The 24,333-nt window shown below is 40.0% G+C and overlaps 2 protein-coding genes across 7 annotated transcripts; one reads left to right on the top strand and one right to left on the bottom strand.

The window, feature by feature from the left end:
• The first annotated feature begins 882 nt into the window (after positions 1–882).
• Positions 883–17,004, top strand: LOC120308389. Of its 6 annotated transcripts, none has more exons than XM_039344407.1 (7): positions 883–980; positions 6,029–6,197; positions 10,212–10,271; positions 10,740–10,865; positions 12,335–12,481; positions 13,776–13,836; positions 13,947–17,004. In XM_039344407.1, the coding sequence occupies exons 2-7, from the start codon at positions 6,033–6,035 to the stop codon at positions 14,048–14,050; spliced, it is 663 nt and encodes a 220-aa protein (XP_039200341.1). In that variant the 5' UTR covers positions 883–980; positions 6,029–6,032; the 3' UTR covers positions 14,051–17,004. The 6 variants fall into 6 exon arrangements, 5 of the variants coding, with proteins under 5 accessions (XP_039200341.1, XP_039200340.1, XP_039200342.1 ...); XM_039344406.1 differs by lacking the exon at positions 883–980 and adding an exon at positions 4,690–4,743; XR_005556840.1 differs by lacking the exon at positions 883–980 and having other exon boundaries at positions 5,658–6,197; positions 12,335–13,312; positions 13,947–14,023.
• Positions 17,005–17,192: 188 nt separating this feature from the next.
• Positions 17,193–24,134, bottom strand: RAB33B (RAB33B, member RAS oncogene family). The gene is made up of 2 exons (XM_039344410.1): positions 23,334–24,134; positions 17,193–21,716 (listed from the first exon to the last, which is right to left on the bottom strand). The coding sequence occupies exons 1-2, from the start codon at positions 23,571–23,573 to the stop codon at positions 21,276–21,278; spliced, it is 681 nt and encodes a 226-aa protein (XP_039200344.1). The 5' UTR covers positions 23,574–24,134; the 3' UTR covers positions 17,193–21,275.
• Between the last annotated feature and the right edge of the window lie 199 nt (positions 24,135–24,333).

Here is a 24,333-nt window from a genome sequence, read left to right as displayed (position 1 = left end):
TCTACTCTTGATTCAAAGGAGAGCTCACACTGCCAGTTTCAATCTTCAGGGCTTTAGAACTCCCATAACAACTTTCTAAACAATTATTTCCCTCTCTATTGTGGAAGAACACATACACGTATTCATCTTTACAAAATAGAGGATGACGTGCAAATTACCTCTCATTTGTATTTCTGCACCTTTTTCTCCCTGCTTGTTATGTTTACACGGAACAGTACATTTCCAAAGGCCAATCTCCGGCACAGATGTTGCCTCAGGGCAAGATTCTACATTTGAACTCTGATGGGAAACATTGCAGTACAAGCAATTTGCGCCAAGTGAGAAAAAAGTATTTCTTGCTGCGTCATTTAAAATGTAGAGCTGAAATATTAAGATGTGATAAACCGTTTCCCCACGTGTTACTTTACATCAGAGTTGGGGAGTCTTGTGTCATAAAATAAGTTTTAGAGCACAGAATGCATTAACCTTTATCACTACAATAGTTAAGCTGCTTAGGATATTGGGAGTTGTACATCAGGTTACCCAGATGGCACAAGAATCAGGAAGACTATGTCTCTTCTTCACATGCAAAATATGGGAATAAATTCTTTATGGGAAGTCCTGGTAGCTCTTCACTCAGCAATTGTTTTGTCTAGTTAAATAGCTGTATACTGGGAGAATGCAGAGTTACTAAATACTTCTTAACAGATTAAACTCCAAACCTCTAAAGGAAATGCATTTTTTATTGTATGCAATGGGTTAAATTCAGAGATGGAAGGAAAGGCCACAAGAAAAAGTACTACCTGCAAAAGGGAAGGGCAGGTAAATGCATTATGTGGGTGGAGCAAGATTTTATTCTGATTGCAGGAAGCAAAGAGTGGGGCTTAGCAGCCAGAGACAGTCCCTGGATGACCAAGTCATTCCCACCAGACTGTAGCTGCTGGCCCAGGCGGGTGAACTTCTCAAGCTTTTTTTGAGTAAGGAGCTTAAACCTAGCTGAGGTAAGGCAATGCTGAGCACACACACCTTGCTCCCACCCATAGGGTTTAGCTGAGTTTCTCATTTGCTCTGGCAGGAGGTGCAAAGGCTTTGTGCCTGTTTTTCCCCAACTTCCTGTAATGGCTCCTTTTCTTTGTTGGCACAGTGGAAGAAAGAAGAGCGTCCGAAGGTGAACTCAGTATTGAATATTGTCTATAACAAAGCAAATATGTGCTTGAGAGATGGAAAGTATCTTTCTCTGCTTTTCCAGCTTTAAAATCTTTTGCCTTTCTGTCTCGCATGCTTTTGTTGGATCTTCTGCAGAGCTTCTGATTACTGGTTATTTTAACCTTCCCAAATTCTTTCAGAAAATGATTCAGGGCCGACAGGAGAAGAAGTATCTGACTACTTTGAGATATTTCACTATTGTTGACTCACAGCATTACCAGTACCACTTAAACATTTGAATTTTAGTCCTTGCTTCCATGATACTGGCTTTGTCCAAAGCATTGCTTCCTACAGCTCTGTGTCTTCAGTTTATAGTACGGGTATTCCTTAACTTACAACCATTTGTTTAGCAACTGTTTAAAATTACAAAAGCACTGGAAAAAAAGGGACTTATAACCAGTCTTTGCACTTATGACCGGTGCAGCATCCCCACAGTCATGTGATCAAAATTTGGATGTTTGGTAACCAATGTGCATTTACAACAGATGCAGTATCCTGGGTTTACAGGATTGCCATTCCATAACAAACAAAGTCAATGGGGGAAACTGGGTTGACTTAACAACCATGATAAAAAAAGGCCATAAAATTGGGCACAACACAATAATTGCTCTAGTTGGCAATGGAAATTCTGATCTCAATTATGGGTGTAAGTCGAGGACTGTCTGCAGTCCAAGAAACCTGTCAGTGTCATAACATTAATAAAACAGTGACATGAGCTGAAATAACGTGCAATACCTCAACAGCTCGTTCAATTCTTTTTAGCAGGGCTGGATTTCACAGAGTTTCTCTTTTATGGAATGAAGCTGAACATGAGAAATAAAAGAATTCCAGTTACATTTGACTTTTAGACCAGAAAAGCTGTATTCATTGCTGTATTGGATCCATAATCTCCCGTTACTAATGCCCTTTACAGAACCTGTAATTCCTGATATTTTGGGCCACAGCCACTTTTCTTTCCTGTATATGGTTACTTGGTTTCAATCATGGTTGTAGGTCACCACTTACCCAAGTAATGAGAAATTGTTGAATGCTCGGTGGGCATAAATTTATGATAATGATAATATTCCATTGATGATGCAACATGGTTTGGTGCAATCCTATTCATAATTAACTAATTAAATGTATATGCTGCCTATCTCATTGATAAGGAATCTCTGGGCTATATGGAATTGATTTCCTTGGTTTCCCATAAGTGTGACAGTTTAGGACAGGGCTTTTCAACCTTTTCATAGATTGTACCACTTTTAAGACATGACAATATTTGAGTACCATCAGTGCTTAGCAAGCTGTCAAAAACTTGATGACTAAAAGAAAGGAGGGGGATTTTGGGTTTTACTGATTAGATTCATTTGGTGTTATTGAAATGTCTAGTTCAGTGGTTCTCAACCTTTCTAATGCCGCAACCCCATAATACAATTCCCCATGTTGTGGTGACCCCCAACCACTTATACATCACCGGGTGCCAGGGGCGTAGCCAAAGAAAAGGGGAAAAAAATAGCGGACAGCCTTGTTTGGCGACCCCCGTGAAATGGTCGTTCGACCCCAAATGGGGTCCCGACCCACAGGTTGAGAACCACTGGTCTAGTTTATAATATTATAGAAAAGTAAAAAGTTGATGTTCAATGTTAATGCTTCCTTCTACTGCAACAGAGGAAGTATGTTCTTTTTCCTTTCTCCCCCTCACTTTTTCCCCCTTTTTCCTCCCCACTGTATCCTACTATTTGCAAAATGCAATAACCTTAAATTAAGCCTGTTTACCTACAAAGAAAACTTGCTAAAAGCTATAGACAGGCTCAAGATAAGGGGGTAAAACGAATTACATTTGTTTAAAGGAATTAAACCTATGGAAGCCAACATTTTGGATTCATTGCTAGCCTTTGTGAAACAGACTAAAACATTCCAATAACCAAAGCACACAATCGAGCCTCTGAATTACAAAACGCTGTAAAAACTATATAAAAATCTTTATGGTAATCCATTCAAGCTGCCAGCTGATCAGGAACACACTGGCTTCCAAAATAAACCCACCTCCTTTCTGACATGCTTGTCTCCCGGCTTTTCATTTCATCAGCGCTGATTGCATTCTCCTGGCTGGAGAAAACAAACCAGGGGACCTTTTCGTCCAGCAATAGCTGCTGCTGCTTCTTCCCTGTCCCTGTTTCCTCTGTGCCTGCAGAGCTCTCCTTCCACAGCTTCTTCTCCGTCCCCTTCTCTTTCCCTATTGTCTTTCCCCCCTTTCCTGCCAAAACCACCTCTTTTTATATCGTCTCCTCTGCCCCCTTTTTCTTCAGTTCACCTCCAGCTCCGCACTGCTTCCAGAAGCACCAATCAGCTGGAGCCAATCAATTGGAGCCCTGCCGGCACTCCTGAGGTTTCTGCCAAGCCCCGACAGTACTGCAGCTCCAGCTGCCTCTCCCTTAGGCTTGGGTTGCTTCAGCTCATTCCCCTCCCCTGTTACACTTCTCTAGGATGGTTGCATACTACCTACCATGTGCCAAAGTACCACAGGTGGTACGCATACTACCGGTTGAAAAGTCCTGATCTAGAACACAATAGAGTGCTGATGAGATATGGACTGTGAAAATGTAGATCCAGGATGCTCAGCCTGGGAAAGTGCTGGGGTGTAGTACCCCTTCAGTGGTCAACTGCATTCATTCTGTATCACACTGCAGCATCTGCCCCCTGCATGCTTGCATTCTGTAGACTCACCAGCCTGCTGGCCTGCTTGCAAACTGCCTACCAGTAAGAAAAGGTTTGCGATAACCAGAGCTTGCAACTTCCTGCTGGCTTCTCCACTGATTTGCTCATTGGAAACTGAAAGAAAGTCTCAAATTATGGTCACATGAGGCCCTTGTTTAATGACCCATGGTCTTCATTTAACAATAGCAATGTTAACTTCCAGAACTGCCACCACCAAGTAATACAATCACATGATATTGCACTTTGTGATTGCATTGTTTAGTGATGGAAATTCTGGCCCCAATTACTGTTGTTCAGTGACAACAACCTGTAATAAAAAAAAATCAGAAGCCTAGCTTTTTAAAAGGAAGTGAGAAGACAATTTCAGCCCATTTCAAACCATGTGAATTGATAATAATTGCAAACATTTTGTTAATAAGGTGACCAACCGTCCTCCTTTTGGAAGGACAGTCCTCCTTTTTTGAGTTCTGTCCTCCCTTGAAAAGTGTCCTCCTAAATGTCCTCCTTTTCCATATACCGTCCTCCTTTTGGCAGGACAGTCCTCCTTTTGTGAGTTCTGTCCTCTCTCGAAAATGTCCTCCTAAATGTCCTCTTTTTGACGACTAATCTGCAGGGCTTTTGTTTCCTCATAGAACGCTCAGAAGGCGTTCCGGGACCTTTTTTTATTTTTTTTCAACTTTTGCATCTACTCCCCCTATTGGCTTTCGAAAGCCAATAGGAATTGCTGCTGAGCGCGCCAAAACACCCGGGCGGCAAACTTTGCACGTGCAAGTTGCAGGAACTTGCACCCCTCACTGCTACCCAACTACACAATCTCCTACTTCTTAGTTCCAAAGATAGCTGGAGGAGACTGGAGCGGTAAGTTTCACTTGATCTTCCCTGTTCAGTTCTACGCGGGGATACACAGGGTAGGCGGTGGTGCTGGGGGGCGGCTGGGGGGGGGTGGCTGCAGGACCAGAGCTGGCGCAGCTGGTGCTTTGCAAGCCACGGGGCCGGCTCTACGGGGATGGGCAGGGGGGGCGGTGGTGCTGGGGGGTGGTGGTGCTGGGGGGCGGCTGCAGGGCCGGAGCCGGCGCGGCTGGTGCTTTGCAAGCCGTGGGGCCGGCTCTACCGGGATGCGCAGGGTGGATGGTGGTGCTGCCCCAGCAGCTGGGGGGCGGCTGCAGGGCCAGAGCCGGCGCGGCTGGTGCTTTGCAAGCCGCGGGGCCGGTTGTACGGGGATGGGCAGGGGGGGCGGTGGTGCTGGGGAGAGGCTGCAGGGCCGGAGCTGGCGCGGCTGGTGCTTTGCGAGCTGTAGGGCCGGCTCTCCATGGCAGGGCAGCAGTGCTGGCGGGGCGGCTGTGGGCGGGGGCGCGGCGGGCAGTTGACCTTCCATGGGCTGCGCCAGCTGGTGGTCTACGCAGTGCTGACCTGCACTGCCACCATCTCACCCTGCGCATCTACATGGCCATCCTGGAGCGCCTGGCTCACAACACCTGCCTCCGCCGCCCACCCCCGTGCAGTCCAGCCGTGTAGATTTTTGGACAAGTGAGAAATCGAGATTGAATATTGATACTCTAGCTGCAGCACTTGCCATAAAATTCAATATGAAGGATATTTCTTGTTCAGATATTTCCAATATATTGTTAGAAGATGATACATTGACAAAAATATTCATTCAATGGAAAAGTACTCATTTAAATAATTAATAGGCATGTAAGCATAATTACAATATAAAATGTTATTGTTACAAATGTTTTTTATTATGCATTTATCATATTATAGTGTATTCTGTATTATTGTTGCAATAAATACAATGTTTCTTTTATTTACGATATTTTTTTCTTAAATTTATTCGTGTCCTCCTTTTTGTTGTAAAAAAGTTGGTCACCTTATTGTTAAAGAAAAATATGTGAAGAATAGAATCATGTACAATAAAATGCAAAGAAATTTGACAAAATTGCTTAATTTTTGTTTTGCTTTTGTATAAGGTAATTCAGGTTGTTCACTTTAAAAATATCAGTGTGTCACTTAAAGTTTGAACAAAATGTTAATAGACATTTTTTGCAAGCATATTCCATTCAGGACCTATTATGGGGCTGCCTTATTTTCAATAATCTCTGTGCTTCTTTTGACTTGAATATATGTGTGTATTTGTATACAGTGGAATGGATCGCTACAGATATTTCATCTTTAACCAGAGAATCATGTTGATATTAGGGCTATTTCAGATAGCTTGTGCCACAGTTTGTGTCATCAGCGGATTAATAGATGGTGTTGTCAGAAAGGAATCAGCATTGAGTAAATCTAAGATACCCATTTGGGCTGGAGTGGTAAGCTACATTTTCTATCCTTCTTTCCAGAATTTTTTAAGAATGTATTGTTATGAGTCCTTTGAGTTTAGAAGAATGGATATTTAAAGTTTCTAACTTTGCAGAAATGGCAAAAATTTCTGCTTATTTGAAGGATCATACACAAGAAAGATATATTATTGTATGGAGAAGATGGATAGATTATATTCAGAAAAAATATGGGACTATAAAGTTTCATTTATTTTATGAGTAAATTTTATAGTAACTGTTGTAGAGATTTGTTTATATGACTTAATTTAAGGGGAGTTAAAGGTTAAGTATGATTTTTTTTTCTCTTTTCTTTTTTTCTTTTTTCTTTTTTATTATTGTTAACTTTCTTAATAATAACCCTTTATTCTGCTCTGGGAAGCCAGGGGGGAGGGGGGAGGGGGGAGGGTGAGTGGATGGGTGAGTAATGATAATATAGACATGGTAAACGCTTGGGCATTTCCCCTCATATGTGTGAGAGGGATGAGAGGGGAGGAAGGAGTAGGGAGGAAGTAGGATGGTTAGAGGAGAAGGGGAGGGGAAGAGAGTAGGAGGAGAGGAGAGAAAGAGGAGGGAAGTGGGGAAGGATTAGAGAGGGTGGACGCAGCCTGGGGGGAATGGGCAGGCGGTACCAATGGTTAGGAATTTAATTGTATTTTGTATGAATAAATGGAAAATAAAAACTTTTTTAATAAAAAAAAAGAATATATTGTTATTTCCAGGGAAGTTGCTGTTTCTTACTTCACATTCAAGCAAATAAGACCTAGATTTGATAGTAAGAAGTATAACTAAGTATATAGCATTTCATGGTGATGAGTATAAAGAAGAAAGATTCAGTCAAAAATTTTCCACTTGCTTTAGAGTGGCAGGCTCCAAAATGTGCTTGTTGATTTGTAGAGATTTTTTTATATATATAATACAGATCTTGCCAAGTGGGATTCTGAGATTTCTGATGTTTCTCAATACTGGATGCTTATACCCAGGGCTTTTTTTTGTTATAGAATGACCAGAACATAGTTCCGGCACCTTTTTGGGATGGAACCTTGTAGGGTAGGCAAGGCAGGTTGTATGACATGTGTGAGTTCCAGCACTTTTTTTTTTTTTTTACAAAAAAAAGCACTGCTTATACCAGAGGTTCTCAACCTTTTTAATGCCATGACCCCCAACCGGTCGTAAGTCGAGGACTACTCAACTGGTGCAGCACCCTTTGCAGAATGGGACTTTTGGTGGGCTCAGCAGGGCAGAGACAGCCTGGACAATTCCTATTGGTTTTTGAAAGCCAATAGAATTAGACTCTATTCAAGAGAGTCTATTCTATTGGCTTTCAAAAGCCAATAGAATAAAAGGGAGTAGTACAGCTAAGGAAAAGGGGGGAAAAATGGTGGACTGCGTTGTTTGGCGACCCCCATGAAATGGTCGTTCGACCCCAAATGGGGTCCCGACCCACAGGTTGAGAACCACTGGCTTATACCAACATTTCTCCTCAATAACCTTGTTGCCTGGATTACTGAATTCACATCTAATATGTGCCTTTATAAGTAATTGATTAAAGAAAAGAACGTGTGTGAAAAGCTCTACTGAATCCAGTTCTAAGGCCATCTAATCCTGAATTTTGTGTCACAGAATGGCCCTTTGAATGCATCTGGGGAGCTTGCACAGGACTGTGAATGATCCCTTCCACTACTGCTTTCCAACAATTATAACATTTTGCTTATGATGCAGGAGGGAGTAAACAGCAATAAAAAAATAGTAGCTAATGACAATCTGATCCTCCATGAACCTATTCACGCTGGCTGAGGAATTCTGGGAATTGAAGTCCACAAGTCATAAAAGGGCCAAGTTTGAAGACCCCTGTTTTAAAACTATCCAAACTGTCCCTTATTAGCAAAACTCTGGCAGCTATTGTAGAGTGTGGTGTCTGCCACATGTCAGCTGTTGGAATTGCTCATTTAAATAACTTCCTAGTTTTGATTTCTGGGTCCTATATGAAAAGTGAGCTCTGAATGGGCATTAGAAAATAGTGTTATTTCTTGGTGTCAGCAAAGAGAATTTGATTCAATTGAATAGCATTTATCCTGAATCAGAATTGATTTGTGGGTATTTGTGTTTGAGTTTACTATCTCCCTCTGTCCTAGTTTGTGATCTTAAGGTATTTCCCTGACTCCATTTAGCTTATCATTTACCCCAGCTCCTTAAATGTCAAAGAGCAGCTTAAAATTAGGACAGGAGATTAATAAAGTTTACTGCAATTCATCATAGTATCTGATTTTTAACAATAGTATCCTATATATAAAGCTAAAGTTTCTTTGAATCAAGCTTTGACTTCTATTCATTTACATGGCCATGAAGTTTTCTTGGCGACAATATGGAAATGATTTTTTTTGTTAGCTTCTTCCATAGACTCCCCCCCCCTCAATTTCTAATCTATCTTGAAGTAGTCCCATCCAACCAGATTACTAAGAATAGAATAGAGCTGGAAGGGACCTTGCAGGTCTTCTAGTCCAGCCCCCTGCTCAAACAGCAGGATCTATACCATCTCAGTCAAGTGACTATCTAGCCTCTTCTTAAAAATCTCCAGTGATAGAGCACCCATGATTTCAGGAGGCAAGCTGTTCCACTGGTTAATTGTCCTCACTGTCAGGAAATTTCTCTTTAATTCCAGGTTGCTTCTATCTTTGATCAGTTTCCAACCATTGTTTCTTGTCTTGCTTTCTGGTGCTTTGGTGAATAATGTGACCTCCTCTTCTTGGTGGCAGCCCCTCAAATACCAGAATACTGCTATTATGTCTCCCCTATTTCTTCTTTTCTTTAGACTAGCCAAACCCAAGTCCTGCAGCCATTCTTCATATGTTTTAGTCTCCAGGCCTTTAATCATCTTAGTTGCTCTTCTCTGAATTTTTTCCTAACTCTCAACATCTTTTTTGTGACATGGTGATCAAAATTGGCTGCAGTATTCCAGGTGTGGTCTTACTAGGGTTTTATAAAGCGGTACTAATACTTCGTGTGATCTTGATTCTATGCCTCTGTTTATACAACCCATGACTGTATTAGCTTTTTTGGCTGCTGCTGCACACTGCTGGCTCATAGTCAAATGATTGTCCACTAGGTCTAGGACTCCAAGGTCCCTCTCACAGTTACTGTTTTTAAGCCAGGTCTCACCCAATCTGTATTTGTACCTTTGATTTTTCCTGCCTAAATGTAAAACTTTGCTTTTCTCCACATTGAAACTCATTTTGTTCGATAGGGCCCATTGTTCAAGTTTGTCAAGATCTTTTTGGATCCTGAGTTTGTCTTCTGGGGTGTTGGCTACTCCTGCCAGTTTGGTGTCATCTGCAAATTTGATGAGTTCCCCTTCAATTCCGTCATCTAAATAATTTATGAAGATATTGAAGAATACTGGGCCTAAGACGGAATCTTATGGTATCTCGCTGCTTACTTCTCTCCATGTGGATGTAATGCCATTGAGGACTACTCATTTACGGTTTGCCAGCCAGCTTCAGATCCATCTGGTGCTGATGTTGTCTATTCCACCTTTTCTAGCTTACCAAGGAGTAGGTTGTAGTCTACTTTATCAAATGCCTTTCTGAAAACGAAGTATACTATCTCCACATCATTTTGCTGATCTACTGGTTTAGTCAATAACCAGACATGACCCCTCTTAACTTCTGTGTCCAAACAAGGGCCGCAAGATGCTGGGACCTCTATCCATGGGATTACCTACTCCAATCAGCCAAGAGGGCTAATTCTATAATAATTCTAAATATGAAAATTATCTGTAGTTGCCTTTGTTGATAGGCTCCATGGGTGAAAAAGAACATTTGAGGAGCTAAGTAAAAAAATTAGGACTTTTCATCACTATATAATAGCTCATAAAGTATGTCTCTGGCTGACTATATTTTTGGGTAATTAAAGATTTACTTTTGTGTGTATTAAATTTAACCATAATACAATTTTACATTTTGTTTTTGCTATGTCTCTTATCCTGTCCCTATGCTTTCTGTGTTTTAGTTTATGAGCATTCCTGGAATTATGGCCTTAAATTCATCTCAGAGGAAGAATCCCATTCTGGTGAGTTCCTAGTGTTGTTGTTTTGTTATTGTTTAAGAGCAGATTTCAAAACACAATGAATTTGTTATAATTTAGTAATAATAATAATAATAATTTATTAAACTTGTATGCTACCCAATTCTTAACGATTCTGGGTGGCTCACAACAGTCAAAGATATTACAATCAAATCAATAAAATGTAAAAGACAAAGATAAAAAATGCCACACACAATGAAGCAAAGGGTCTCCCTCTCCCTCCCCCTAGGACTGGATGAAAAGCCATTTAACATTTATTTTTTGTAAGTGGTTTAGTGGTTAACATTCCTTAAACAACTTTAGATTTGTTTCCTTTGTGCACTTTCACATAGAATCAAATACATTGATTCGTATTGAGATATTCAGTTACAGTGTGAAGACCTACATTTTGCCTTCCTTGAGGAAAATAAATAAATTAAATGAAATCTTAGGTTTTCTATATTCCTTATACAGGTGAATGCCACGATAATCACTTCAGTATTTTCCTGTTTCACCACTTCAATTGTAATACTTTATGCCTCTATGACATTAGAGTATGGTGAAAAATATGAGGAGTGGACCTCTTACCATTCAGCTATCGTAAGTAGCATATTTTATGTTCAGTATGTCCTTTAGATTATTTGAACTACAGGTCCTATAATGCACAGCTGGTGCATGATAAACAATGAAATCCAGCCTATTTGGAAAGCAGTAGTTTGGACTCTTGAGGTTTACAATGCAAATCCAAATATTAGCATTATGTTATGCTACCAAGTGGTATAGAGTAGGGCTCCTCAACCTTGGCAACTTTAAGACTTGTGGACTTCAACTCCCAGAATTCCTCAGCCAGCAAAGCTTAAAGTTGCCAAGGTTGAGGACCCCTGGTATAGAGTACAGGCACTCTTTTAATTTATGACTAGTCACTTAATGACTGTTCAAAGTTACAATGGACTTTCCCAGGGCTACTTATGACCCAGATTTTAAGTTCTGACTGATGCTGCCCCAGTCATCTGAGTGCATTTATGGTTGCTTGCAGATCCTGTGGTCAAATGACTGTTTTACAACACTTTTTGCTGGAAAGTGATATATATTTCTGATTTCTAATGGACAATGGATTTGCTTAATGATCACCACAAAAAAGATCATAAAATCAGGTGTGGTCACATGATGACCTATATAATGACCAGCGTGACTTATGACTGTAATTCAGGACTTAATTAAAGTCATAGTTGAGGACTACTTGTAGTTATAACATGATTTTCTCCACTTGCTACTATTAATTGCATAAGAAAAAAGCTGCATCTAATTACCTCATGCATCAAGAGGGATCTAGACAGAATTAAATGTAAAGTTTGCAGGATAGATGTGAATTCTGAGAATTCAGGCACATGGAGCACAACCAAAAGCAATTCATTGATGTACAGCTTACCTTTGACTTATGCCCAGTCACTTTATGACAATTAAAAGTTACGATGGACTTTCTCAGGACTACTTATGACCTGAATTTGAAATTCTGATGGCCAGTCACTTCTCCCACAGTCATGTGATCACATTTTGGCACACAGTAACTGGTCCACGTTTACAACAGTTTGCAGCATCCTGAGGTTACATGAAGCAATATACATTTTTGCTGAAATCAGAGTTCAGTTCCAGTTTCCAGCAAAAAACATGCCCATTGTGGACAATATGTTTGGTTAATGACAGTAGTGTTCATTTAAGCACTATAAAACAGATTGTAAAATCAGATGTGGTCAATAGGTGTCCCGCTTAACAAGTAACATGACTTATAACTGGAATGCAACTCAAACATTCCATTCCTTACTTGAAAACCTGTAATGCCTTTACTATACAGTATTAGAAAAAAAAGCATCTAAGAATTTTGGATATATCCATTTCAATCATTCTATAGCTTTCATAGCATCAGTGTGAAAAGAGGAGATTCCTCCTCTCCCATGCATTCCTAAATCTTCTCCAGAGTGGTGAGAAATCTATCTACAGTACTTGTGGTGTTGTTTTGTTTTTTTTTTTGATAAAACATGCATGTGAATTTTCTGTATTTTGAGCTGCAGGTAGTTGTGCTGGGTAAACTGGTTCAAGGAGCTAACATCACAATGATGATTTCATCAATTTTTAGTATATTTATTGTGCTGGTGATTGTGTATGTCAGCTGCCGAAGTCTTCCATGTTGTTCGTGCTATGACAGTATCACTGGACTTGTAAGTAGCAACATCATTAAGGAGGCTGTGTTCAGTCATGAATGCATCACATTGTAGCATCATTCAAATTAAACAACTGTAGTTTTCAATCAGTCCCTAGATCAGGGGTGTCTAACTGCCGGCCCGCAGGCCGGACACGTCATTGGGAAACCATGCCCATCCCATTGCCGGCAATGGTGAAAAAGTTCTGATATGTTGTGCGATGTTATGTGACATCACGAATTTGACATGTCTGCCCTAGATGGAGAAAGCTTATATCCTCTATAAATTATTGCGACCTTTCCAAACAATAGATAATACATATATAAAAAGAGATTTATTTTTCCTCTGTGTGTGCTAGATACATTTTCATGTGTTACTTAAATTTAGAAAAAAATAACAATTCTGACGTTAAGGTTTATTGATTAAAAAGGCCTAATTCAATTCCAAGGGTGCCCTTTTATGGGATATATTGCAGTTTCCTGTAAATAGAAGCTTTGTACACGATTCAAACAATATTCCTTATTGTTTCATTACACATTCCTCTTCTGGAAGGAATTCTTTTGCACAGCTTGCTACCAAGTTATTTATGTGAATGGTTTTCAAAAATACTCTTTTGAATTTGTCAGTATGCTATCTGTAAAGTAATTAAGTATGATGTGATATATGATATTATATTTATTTGTTCATATATCAGATTTGGAAATCACCCATTTCAGAGAGTTAAACAGAAAACCCATATAAATATTCTATTTCAATAAGGGGCATTGGAATAAATAAGTTCAAAAGGTGGGGGAGATCCTTCAAGATGCTATCCAGCCCCACGGTTGCATGCTTTTCTGCAGTCCTCAAGTGAGTTGGCAGAACTAGGTCTATTCCAATAGATAAAATTGGCTTCTATTTATTTAAATGTATGCAATATCATTATTTAATTTTAGGATTGTATACAATAGTACAATGGGCATAACCAAATACATATATTTAAAATTCCTGAACAAATAAAATATTGCCCTGAAAACCTTCTAAATAGATTCTTTGTTACAATTCAAAACTCAGGTGCTAGCATGAACATTTCTTGTCTTTGTATAATTTTATTAGGCACCATGTTTAATATCTTTAAAGATTAGCAAGAGCTTGTAAATGATTCCTATGCTGCTATTTTATTTTGAATCTTAATTTTATTATGGTATACAGTTCAACCACTTTTTATTAAGTGATGTGCAATATAATAAAATCCTAAGTTTATGGCTAAATTCTGATTTCAGTTTGATCCACATGCAAGCCTGTTTTAATATTTTCACATTCTAATTCTTAGGAGCATCTAAAAAATAATGAAGACCAGTTACAGGCTACAGAATTAGTTTGCCTTTCATGTGGTATGTACGGTCTTCTTCTTTTTAGAATTTCAGTGGTAAATTATATTAAAAATGGAAGGAATGTTTGCCTTTTCTACATGTGACAGGTTTATTATATTCTTCCATTATAGATCAAGCGGACAGAATTTTTAATTCTCCAGTAAAACTTTCACAACTAAATAAAGAAACAGATTATGAAATAAGTGACCCTCCTTCATACATCAGGCTGACTTAGAAACATATTCCAGAAGGATGTCATACAAGAGACCCTTAATAATTTTTAAAGAGGCATTAAATGCATGTAATTATTAAAGAAATTGAAAAATACTCTTGAACAGATGCTGAAAATAAAGGCATTAACATTGTTTATCCATCTGTCTACATGTACACCTTCAAATATATGCATCAATTTACTTATGTACAAAATTTTATTACAAAAATGAATAAAAATTGTATTTAAATTTCTTGAGTTAGAAATACTATGAAGATGCCCTCCCAGATAGATTTCTTTTCTATGCTGAAAATTGGCTGCATAATCAGAAAGCAGATTCTGTGACAACTTCATTTCTTTTTCAGCAGAGAAAGCTACAAAAAGCTTTCCATTTAACAACATTGGTAAGGAAAATTATATTATTTCACAATTTGATTGCTAAAATCTGTAAATCTCAGATGCCTAGGTTGGGAAACACTGAACTAGATGGAGTTGAAAAGTGTTCCCTCCCCTCTTGTTGCCTGTTCCCAATGTCTCAGGAAGCAAAGAATCTCTGTTCTGGAGGTCATTGTCTGGCAATGCTGGAGACAATTCCTGCGAATGGGGCTTTTGTGGGAATTTCAGATGGAAATTCAGGGCTTGTTAGAGGCAAATTTTGCAAGAGGCAGCCATTTGGTTTACCGCTGGTCCTTGGGTTAAGATGGTAACTGGGACCAAATTATTTAACGTGAAACCGCACATGACCACATTGCTTAGTGATAGCAATACTGTCCCCAGTGCCATGAAATGATTTTCAGGGTTTGTTAGGCAAGGACCAGCCCGGATCCAAGCCATTCTTGGCTTGATTATTCCCAGTCCTGAGTCTTGATAAGGGACTGCCCTCCTCTGGAATTCCCACACACCTCTCTCTCTCCCCCTCCATCTTTGTCCTTTTGGATGCCCTGAGCACAGTGACACTTTTTGGTGGCAATGGCAGCACTAATGGCACTGGAGCGGAAGCAGAAGGTAGGCGTCTTCAGTCTCATTCACCTATTGCTGTCCCCAGACATCTACTTCAACCCCAGGGCTGCCACCACTGCTGAAGAAGGCTTCTGTGCAGGGTGGCCAAAAGGGTAGAGATGGGGGGGAGGGGGAGAGCCAGTGGGAGGAGTTCAACAGGCTGGAGAGAGTTGAAGCACCTCTGCTGTTATAAATGCTGGTGGGCTACCAAGTGACTGAATTTTGATCATGTGACCACAGGGGCACCGCAATGGCTGTGACTTCAGGGACCAGGCTTAAGTACTACTATAATTCTGTAACTTGTGTTTGTCCTGCAAGTAAGACATAGCAAAATAATGTTCAAATAATTTATCTTCTCCAATTACCCATTAGATTTCAGATGAAGAAAAATGAATATAAATTCCCAGTAGAAACAGTGTTTCCAAAACTTGGATGTAAATTCAGAGTCACAAGCCAAGATTTTCTGACTACTATATAAAAACATGTGGTCTAGAACAAGCTGTGCAATCTCCAGAATGTAGATCCCCTTGCAAGAAACAAATGAATTTTCTTGGTAAACAAATCCATGATCCCCAAATGATTGTATAATTTTGCAATATAAAGTGATGAGATAAAATACAGAGAAATTGTCCAACGGGGAGGAGCAGCTGGAGCAAACTGATTGGTTTAGTTCTAGCCTCTCAACAGACCTGACAGATGAAATACAATCTTTGATATTTGCTCATGGCCAACTGTTTGAACACGTGTATTCTGAATAGTCTCCCATGCCCAGCAGTTCTTTTCAAAGTGGTAACATTTATTCACTGATAAGGACATATAAACAACTGTTGTGAAATAGGTGTCCTTGAGTTGAAAGTATAAGACTCTGTCTATGGGTCTCCTTGAAGGTAGTCCATCCAAGATCTGACATATAGCAAACCAATCCTATTCAAGAGATACTGCCTGCCTCCCCTAGCTTTTCTGGAATATCTCTTCTCAGGGGAGTGAGGACCTTTAAAATTGTTATGTTTTAAGACTATAGTAAGGGAAGAGGGCCAGGCTCTCATTGCAACTGACCAGAGGAACTGAATATTAGACCCTTGCTTATCATTCTAGCAGCACAAGAGCAGGTGAAGCAGCAGTCCATGCTGACTGCTACCAGCCAGCCAATGTGTATAAAAACAAGCCATCCAAAGATCTTTAAAACATTTTGGAGTAGTTTTTTAAAAATCCTCATGAGATAGAACTTTCTATGGTTCGCAGCAGTGAGATGTTTTTAATTGCTTCTTGAGGCACTTAGCTAAGATACAGAAATCAAAGTGACTACTCTCCAATTCTTTTCATTAGTGCCTCCTTTGAAGTTAAAACAGGCACTGACCTCTGTCACAAAAGCAGGAAATCAAGTCCTCAGAAAGAACAAGAAAAACCCATGCCAGCCAATACAAATTACTCTTCACTATGAAGACTTTTTCTGTTGTTATAGTTTATGAAGCATTGTTAACATTACTGCACAGAGTAAACAATTGTGGAAAAAATAAATGAAATCCCTTGCTCGACAATCAGCACAGCAAATGTTATCTGAAAAGCTTACACGAGGCAACAAAATGTTACATACTATACATATGTACGCAGACATGTGCACAGAGCTTGAGACAGCAGAACATACATGTTCAGCAACATAAGATGGCAACTCATTAACATACAAAGCAACATAATCTTCAGTTATTTTAACATGTATGCTGAAAATTCAACCAAAATGAAATGAGGTGCTGCCAAGTGCCTCCAAACTTTAATCATGCCACCAACTTCAGTGCCATACCACTCCACAGCATGTGCTGTGTAAGCCACCACATAGTTGATTGGATAGTTGTTTGGTGTGCCAGTTATTTCTTTGCAGCATATGGGTTTTTGCAATTTATCATGTAGCCATTCCCCATCTCCAAGTTGCATAGGCCTGGTCCAAACATGGAATGCCAGAGATGTTAAAAAAAAAAAAAAAAGCAAACCAGTTCCAATTTTTTTCAAACAGCTAAATTTTGTTGCAAGCTCAATACAAAGTCCTCAAAAATATATAGTTATTTCAAGGATGGAAGTTTCAAGAAAAAAATATTATTCGAATTTTAATCTCTAATATTCACTAGTAGAGTGACAAACTGCTTATTTGAAATCAAACATAGTGAAAACAGACTACAGAAAAGGAATTTTATTTGGTAGCATTTATTGATTTAAAATGCTGTACTAGTTTGACAGGTGATCCTTCATTTAAAGAGGAAAGTAAAGCAAATTATGTTAGAGAAAAAAAAACCTAAAAAGCACTTTGCATTCAAAACAGTATCTGTATGGTAATCCTATAAAAATAAATTGTGGTGAAACAATGTTATAAAGTTGAACTTTATCAATATTATGATACTGTTATTTATATTAGTTCAAAGTAAGAATTTCAAAGGTTTTTACTAAGAGGTAATGAAGCTCTTACATCTTAAACTGCCGGCCCACAGGCCGGATGCGTCATGTAGAAGCCACATCCACCTCAGCTCCAGCAAGGGGGAAAAAGTCATGATCCGTCGCAACACGTCATGTGATGCAGCGAGTTTGACACCCCTGTCTTACATCATTAGTGAAACTTCTACACTTTTTTAAAACATGGATTATGCATATGAAGTAAGCGGGTAAATTCTCTAAAGTGTAATCTCATTTGAAAAATATTTTAAGAACATTTCATTAAAGCTCTTAAAAAAGATTATTCCTGGACAGTATGTAAATCAAAATTATAATTAAGGCTTAAAGTGATTATTACAAAAATCCCTTATTTCAAGCATAAAAAGCCTTCCATATTTGCTATGCAAATAAATAGTACACAAATGACTTGGGGGAGGGGAATCTAAAATTTTTGAACACAATCCATTTACACATTTGGCCAACCATGCAAATGTACTGCATTCTCTGTATTTTATTCTACTTGTGCAATCAACATACTTTCTAATCTGAAATGTTACAATCTTATACAACAGTATATTAACTTGCAATAGAATACATATAATTTGACAATTACCTAATAGTATTACTATATTTAACTTTTGTAGCTGCCCTAATAATGAGTACAAAAGATAAACACTTTTAAGAATTTTCATTTTTGAGGAACAGACATTACAAGTTAATGATAATTAGGCCATTGTTCTTCTAAGCGTTAATAAATAACAGATACCATTTTCTTTCATTAAAATCCTATAGTCTCATGGCTTGTGCTCCCAAAACATTAATCTAACCCAAAATTGAACACACAGGACAATTGGAACATTAAGTTTAAATATAATATCCATTAAATATATTGAATAGATAGGAATAAATCTCTACACAATTCACAATTCACATTTTACTAATGTTAAAAGGATAGCTCTTCTCCTTGGGCCAAATTTTTAATGCCGTACTTGCTAACAGTTCAGATAATAAGCACTATTCCAATTATTAGCTGCTTTGGTTTTCCTTTTGAATTAAAGAAAAGTACAAATGCAAAATGATATATAAATGGGTTTTTGTTTTTCCCAAAAGTCAAGTACAGTGTGTTCATAAGGCATCAATAAACAATGAAATCCAATTGTATATTCCTACAGTGTCTAGTAAAGTCACTGAGATGAGTTGGACCTTTCATTTGCCCAATGTGTCCTGCTCAACATATCTCAAGCCTACTGAATGTCTAGGAACAGCTGTAACCAGACAAGAAACTGTCTGGGCATTGTTGGATTTCATCCAAAAGAGAATGTCTTTTTCCTAGAATTGTTTTATGACTGTACAAAAATAAACAGAAATAAATCTAGCTAACCAATAAAAACTTATACAATGGCTACTTTAACAGAAAGTTGCTGATTATCTACTTGTGATTTATATAAAAATCTAAAGGTCTGCTTGAGCAGTGAGCTGAAAGTATGCACCATGATCTCTGCCTGCCAAAAGAGAAGAATTTAAAGTCGTGCAACTTATGCAATGATCATCAGATGCCTGCTCATCTTTTCAGTCTTTCCCAGGAGGAGCGTTTATGTGCAAAATCACTGAAGCCTCTTAAAACAATAACAAAGTTTTAAAGAGCCCTTTCAGCAATTTCTGAACATTAATTTTACATAAATAGATTTCTTCTTTCCCCATTTTATGCTGTCCCTTCCATATTTTAATTGTTAAATGATATAAGCATTGGTATCTTTGTATGATGTTGCTGATTCAACTATTTTAAAATAAATGGAAGGAAACAGACAATTTTGGCTAGCACTTGTTTATGATTCATTAAATATGCTATGAATTCTGCAATGTTAAATCTTTTAATTTGGAAGTCTATCTTCCATTTTTCATCTTCAAATCAAGCTCATATTTTGGCTTATTAGGAGGATGCACACAACATGTCTACTACTAGTAATACTGCAAAAAGCTTGTAATATACAGTCTATTAATATATGTGCCCTGCTAACCAACGGTATACCGGTCCCTTACTGCCACCTGGCTTGTTCCGCAGCCAGTTTCGGCCAGCTGCAGTCATTTGCCGCATCTCACCCAACGCGGCAATGTCATGAGGCTTGGCGGATCCCCCCATCTGACCCATGCGAGGCCGTAGCCAGGCCTCCTGTGGTTATGGTAACCCTAACCCCCACTCCCTCCCGAACCCTAACTGGAGATGCAAAGCCCTAGGGAAAAAAACAGAAAAAGTTGGGTGGGGCAATTTTTTTGGGGGGGGGGAAATTGGTTGGAATTTGTTGATTGACCCCTCCCCAAACTTTTGTTTTCCTGCACACGGCAGCAGAGAAGTATGAAAGAGAAATGGGACAGGACTGGAAGTCAGGTAAATAAAGACATGAAATTCCTGAGGCAAGCGAGGACATCTGGGTGGTGGTATGGCAAGCTCTCCAGCTCTGCAGCAGCAGAGAACTGCAATGGAGCTGCAAAGCAGGAGGCAAGAGCCCTCCCCGAGCCTCCGGTGCTCCACCTGCCACTTTGGTCCTGGGCTGCCGCCTCCTCATTCACCTCTCAGGTGGGTCTGGCCTGGACAGGAAGGCGGCCTTCCCGGGGCAAAGACCTCACTGCTTCAGCCGAAGGAACATTGGCCTGGCCACCCCCACCTTGGCACCCTTCCCGCTGATGCCCAGCGTGGCCACCCTGGGGCTGCAGGGGCTGGACTGGCACAGGAAGGGGATGCGCCCTGCCCTCCCTGGTACTTGGTCCTCTACCAAGTCTTGCTGCTGTGTTGCATCTCCACCCCATGCACAAGCCCTGTCCCGTGCGTTTGCGGCCTGCTGGTACCAGTAAAAGCCCTACCCAAAAGTAAGCCTAGTGCTTATTTCAGAGCTCAAAAGAAAGTAAGACTGGATCTTACTTTTGGGGAAACACGGTACTAGCTGTACCTCTAGAGTAATGTAACCATCTTACAAGAAAATAAGCTACAATTTTCAGTATTATTTCCAATAATATGCAGGTGATTCACATTCTTTTCCTCTTATCTTGAAAAATGTAACAATTATAAGGAACACTATAGTGGGAATAACCATCACTTGTTCCTGTATATATACAAAACAGAAAAAGTTCGAAACATTCAATACAAGCAGAAATTAAAATAGAAAAAAAATCACTGTATACATAATTTATTTCTAAAATTAATGAACTTAAAATTTTAAATGGAAAGAAATGAAGGGGAAAGATTTCTAATACTTTATTCATATTGAACCTTTCTTCCATTGTATTTTCATAAAACTATGTACCAAATAATTAGGATTATAATGTTAAACTGATTTTTGGGCCTCCATAGAAAGATAGTATTCTTAAGCTAAACAATAAAGGCAGAGATCTGACTTAATACATTTTTAAATATCCACACTGTATTGGAGAAAAGCTCTAAAAATGAAGAGACCATTTTTTCTGTAAAACAATCTATTTGTACAGATTAAAAAAATCCCTAAAAACAAAAACAGTTCCCTAAACTTTGTCATTCATTTAGATCAGACATGTCAAACTTGTGATGTCATGTGATGTTGCGCAACGCATCGGGATGGTTTTGCCAGTGCCGGCAATGGGGTGGGCGCGGCTTTTGGATGACGTGTCCGGCCCGCGGGCCAGCAGTTTGACACCCCTGATTTAGATGCTGCAGCTTACCAAGTGCACATACTAAACTTCTACATATGAAACAACTGAATAAAGTGCCTAGCAGAAGTTAATTCTTATTAAATCAAAACATTGCATTCTTAAAGCTCTGGCAAAGAGAATAATACAATGCTGAATGCAAATATACTGCAAATTAACACCAACATGTCATTGTAGGTTTTGATGCTGGTTTCAAGTGAACTGTATTATCTGGTAACTGACTAAGCATGAGTGGCTTGTGGCTCTTTAGCTTATGAGCCAATGTCATGAATATGGCTTCCACATGGTCATTGTCATTTGGGTTTTTGGCAGAAGTTTCAAATAGTGGCATACCATAAGTGTCAGCAAATTTCTGAGCCACATCTGTAGGCACCTGAATCGCATTCCTCAGATCACATTTGTTTCCAACCAAAATCCGGGGTATATCATTGGTGAGCAAGTGTTGCTTGCACTCTTCAATCCACAGTGGTAAACTGTGAAAGCTAGCAATATTTGTCATATCATATACAAACACAACTGCGTGTACATTCCTGTAATAATGCTGCACCATACTCTTCCTAAAACGTTCCTGTCCTGCTGTATCCCACAGCTGGATCTAGAGGTGAGAAATGGACAAACAGGAATAAGAGAAAGACCATAATACATACATATATACATCAATCAATCAATGCAAACTTCAAATGGACAACTGATGATAGCATATTTACAGTACCTGTCTAAATAAAAACATATTTTCAATATAATTAACATTAATGTTTTATGTTTTTAATATTTTTCTAAAGGTTGGGAATGATGGAATTGTCTGGAATTTTGGAAAGGGGCTGTCCAGAGCATCTGTGACAAAGGAAACTTCAGTATCCCAACTTAAGGCAGACACATTGAATGAGTAAATGTCTATGGAGATTCTCAGTCATCCAGGTCATGGATATCCCAAAGGTGCTTTCTTCACGAGACAACTGGACTTTCTTGTTTTTCTTTGAAGACGTTTCGTTTCTCATTCAAGAAGCTTCTTCAACGCTGACTGGATGATGGGGAATGGCTGTCTGCAAGGAGTATAAATCCTGCCATTCCCCACCATCCAGCCAGAGCTGAAGAAGCTTCTTGAATGAGAAGTGAAACATCTTCAAAGAAAAACAAGAAAGTCCAGTTGCCTTGTAAAAAAAAGCACCTTTGGGACATTGAATGGGTAGGATTCAATTGTACTTCTGGGTACAATTCAGAATGTTAATTTAATCTGGTTTTGTATCCTGGTAGTTGCAGGAACACTTACTTCAATTATATCCTAATTGAAGTAAGTGTTCCTGCAACTACCAGGATACAAAACCAGATTAAATTAACATTCTGAATTGTACCCAGAAGTCTACCTATAGCCAATGCAGAGCCTGCAGTGCTGGGTTTACATTAGAATTGCAACTTCTTCCTGCCAACAAATAATCTGCTGTATTTTGGACAGGCTAGAGTTTTGCTTTTCAAGGTAGCTCCATTAGAGCACATTGCAGTGATCTAACCAGGAATTGACAAGGCCATTGTTGTTAGATTATATAAATTTTATGAGCCACTTAGGGTCATGCATGTGAGATGGGCAACTATATAAATTAAATAAAAATAAATAATACATAATAGTAAATTTTAAAAATTGGAAATTGCTGATCTATTAATACCTTTGATAGAATTCGTAAAAGTTGTCTTTTGACAAGGAACAATTTTCTAAAGATTGTAGGTCCTTATAAATTCCCCTTTATCCAGTAATTCAACCCATTGTTGCTGTGCATTCTTGGGGCAAATACAGTGGTAGGCAATGGAACAGGGGCCCCACGTTTAAGCCACTATCGGTGAAAAAAGGCCGAAAACGACTGCATTAGGCAATCTTCACTTCCCAACTAATACAGAATTTATCGTTTTGTCTCTGTTGAAAAAAATCACAACATAAGTCAAGGAAAAGGGCGAGACACAAGTAGAACCAATTGCCTTTACTCTTCTATCACGTGTCATAAATCTGTGCCATCCTCACACACCGTAGCAGCATGAGGGTTATCAGCAGGATCGCCGGCTCCCAGCTCAAGCTTTACGGTCTTCGTTCCGCGAGCCAAGCTGAGGAGGGTTTCCCGGCCCACCGGAACTTTTCCCGCCCCAAGTTTTATCCGCCCTAGCGAACCCAGCCGACGGCGAGGCAGAAAGGAGAGAACCGGAAGTGGCCGCAGCCTTTGCTCACCTTGATTCTCTCGTCGTCGATGTCGACGGCTCGCTCGCGGAAGTCTACCCCGATAGTCGCTTCCGTGCGCTCGGGGAAGCGCCCCGCGCAGAAGCGGTAGGTGAGGCACGTTTTCCCCACGTTGGAGTCCCCGATCACGATGATCTTGAAAATGCGGGAGCGTGCGGGCGGCCAGGATCCGGGGCCCGCGTAACTGCCCGACAGACTCAGCTCCAGCGACGCCTCCACGTCGGCCGCCATCGGATGTTGCGTCTTCCTCCGACTCCCTCTGCGAGGCCCTCAGCCTCGCCCACCAGAGCGGGAAAGCGGGCGGCCAGAGAAACTCGGCCCGTGGCTGAAAGCTTTTCTCAGCCCGACGCGATTACCGCCACCGGCATTCACACAGCCACCCAGAGGCGGGACGACGAGGGCCAGGCGGGACGAGCCGCGACGCTCCAGGCACTAGAGGCGCCCCTTTCTTCCCCCTTATAGGAAAAACGGCCACGACGAGCCTTAAGATACCGCGAGAGGGGGAGGACGTGGGGAGATTTAGCTCCTTTTCTCCCATCCGGGGCTGTAGAGCAGGGATCCCCAACCTTTCCGGCTTTGCGGGGGGGGGGAGAGAGGAAATGGTTCTGTGTGAGCAGCGGGTGGCGCGCGTGCCAGTCACTCGCATAAATAGAGCTGCGCGCAGAAGCGTGCCCGTCCGCCGTTTTCGCCGCCCTGTTCCAAACGGGCCATGGCCCAGTTCTGGGCTCCCGCCCTGGGATTCAAGACTCTTGCTTTAGAGCAGTGTTTCTCAACCTTGACCATTTTAAGGCATGTGGACTTCAACTCCCAGAATTCCACAGCCAGCATTGCTGGCTGTGGAATTCTGGGAGTTGAAGTCCACATGCCTTAAAATGGTCAAGGTTGAGAAACACTGCTTTAGAGCAATATTAGTAAGCGCCTACTGTTGAATTCGAGCAATGCCTAAATTTGGAGAAGCAAGAAATGGATGTAAGGAAATAAATTTGGAGGG

This window comes from Crotalus tigris, unplaced genomic scaffold, assembly GCF_016545835.1.
Source record: "Crotalus tigris isolate CLP2741 ecotype Arizona unplaced genomic scaffold, ASM1654583v1 scf7180000017903.3850313, whole genome shotgun sequence".
Classification (NCBI taxonomy): Eukaryota; Metazoa; Chordata; class Lepidosauria; order Squamata; family Viperidae; genus Crotalus; species Crotalus tigris.
The sequence above is the reverse complement of the archived record's forward strand: the minus strand, read 5'-3'. Positions and strand labels throughout refer to the sequence as shown.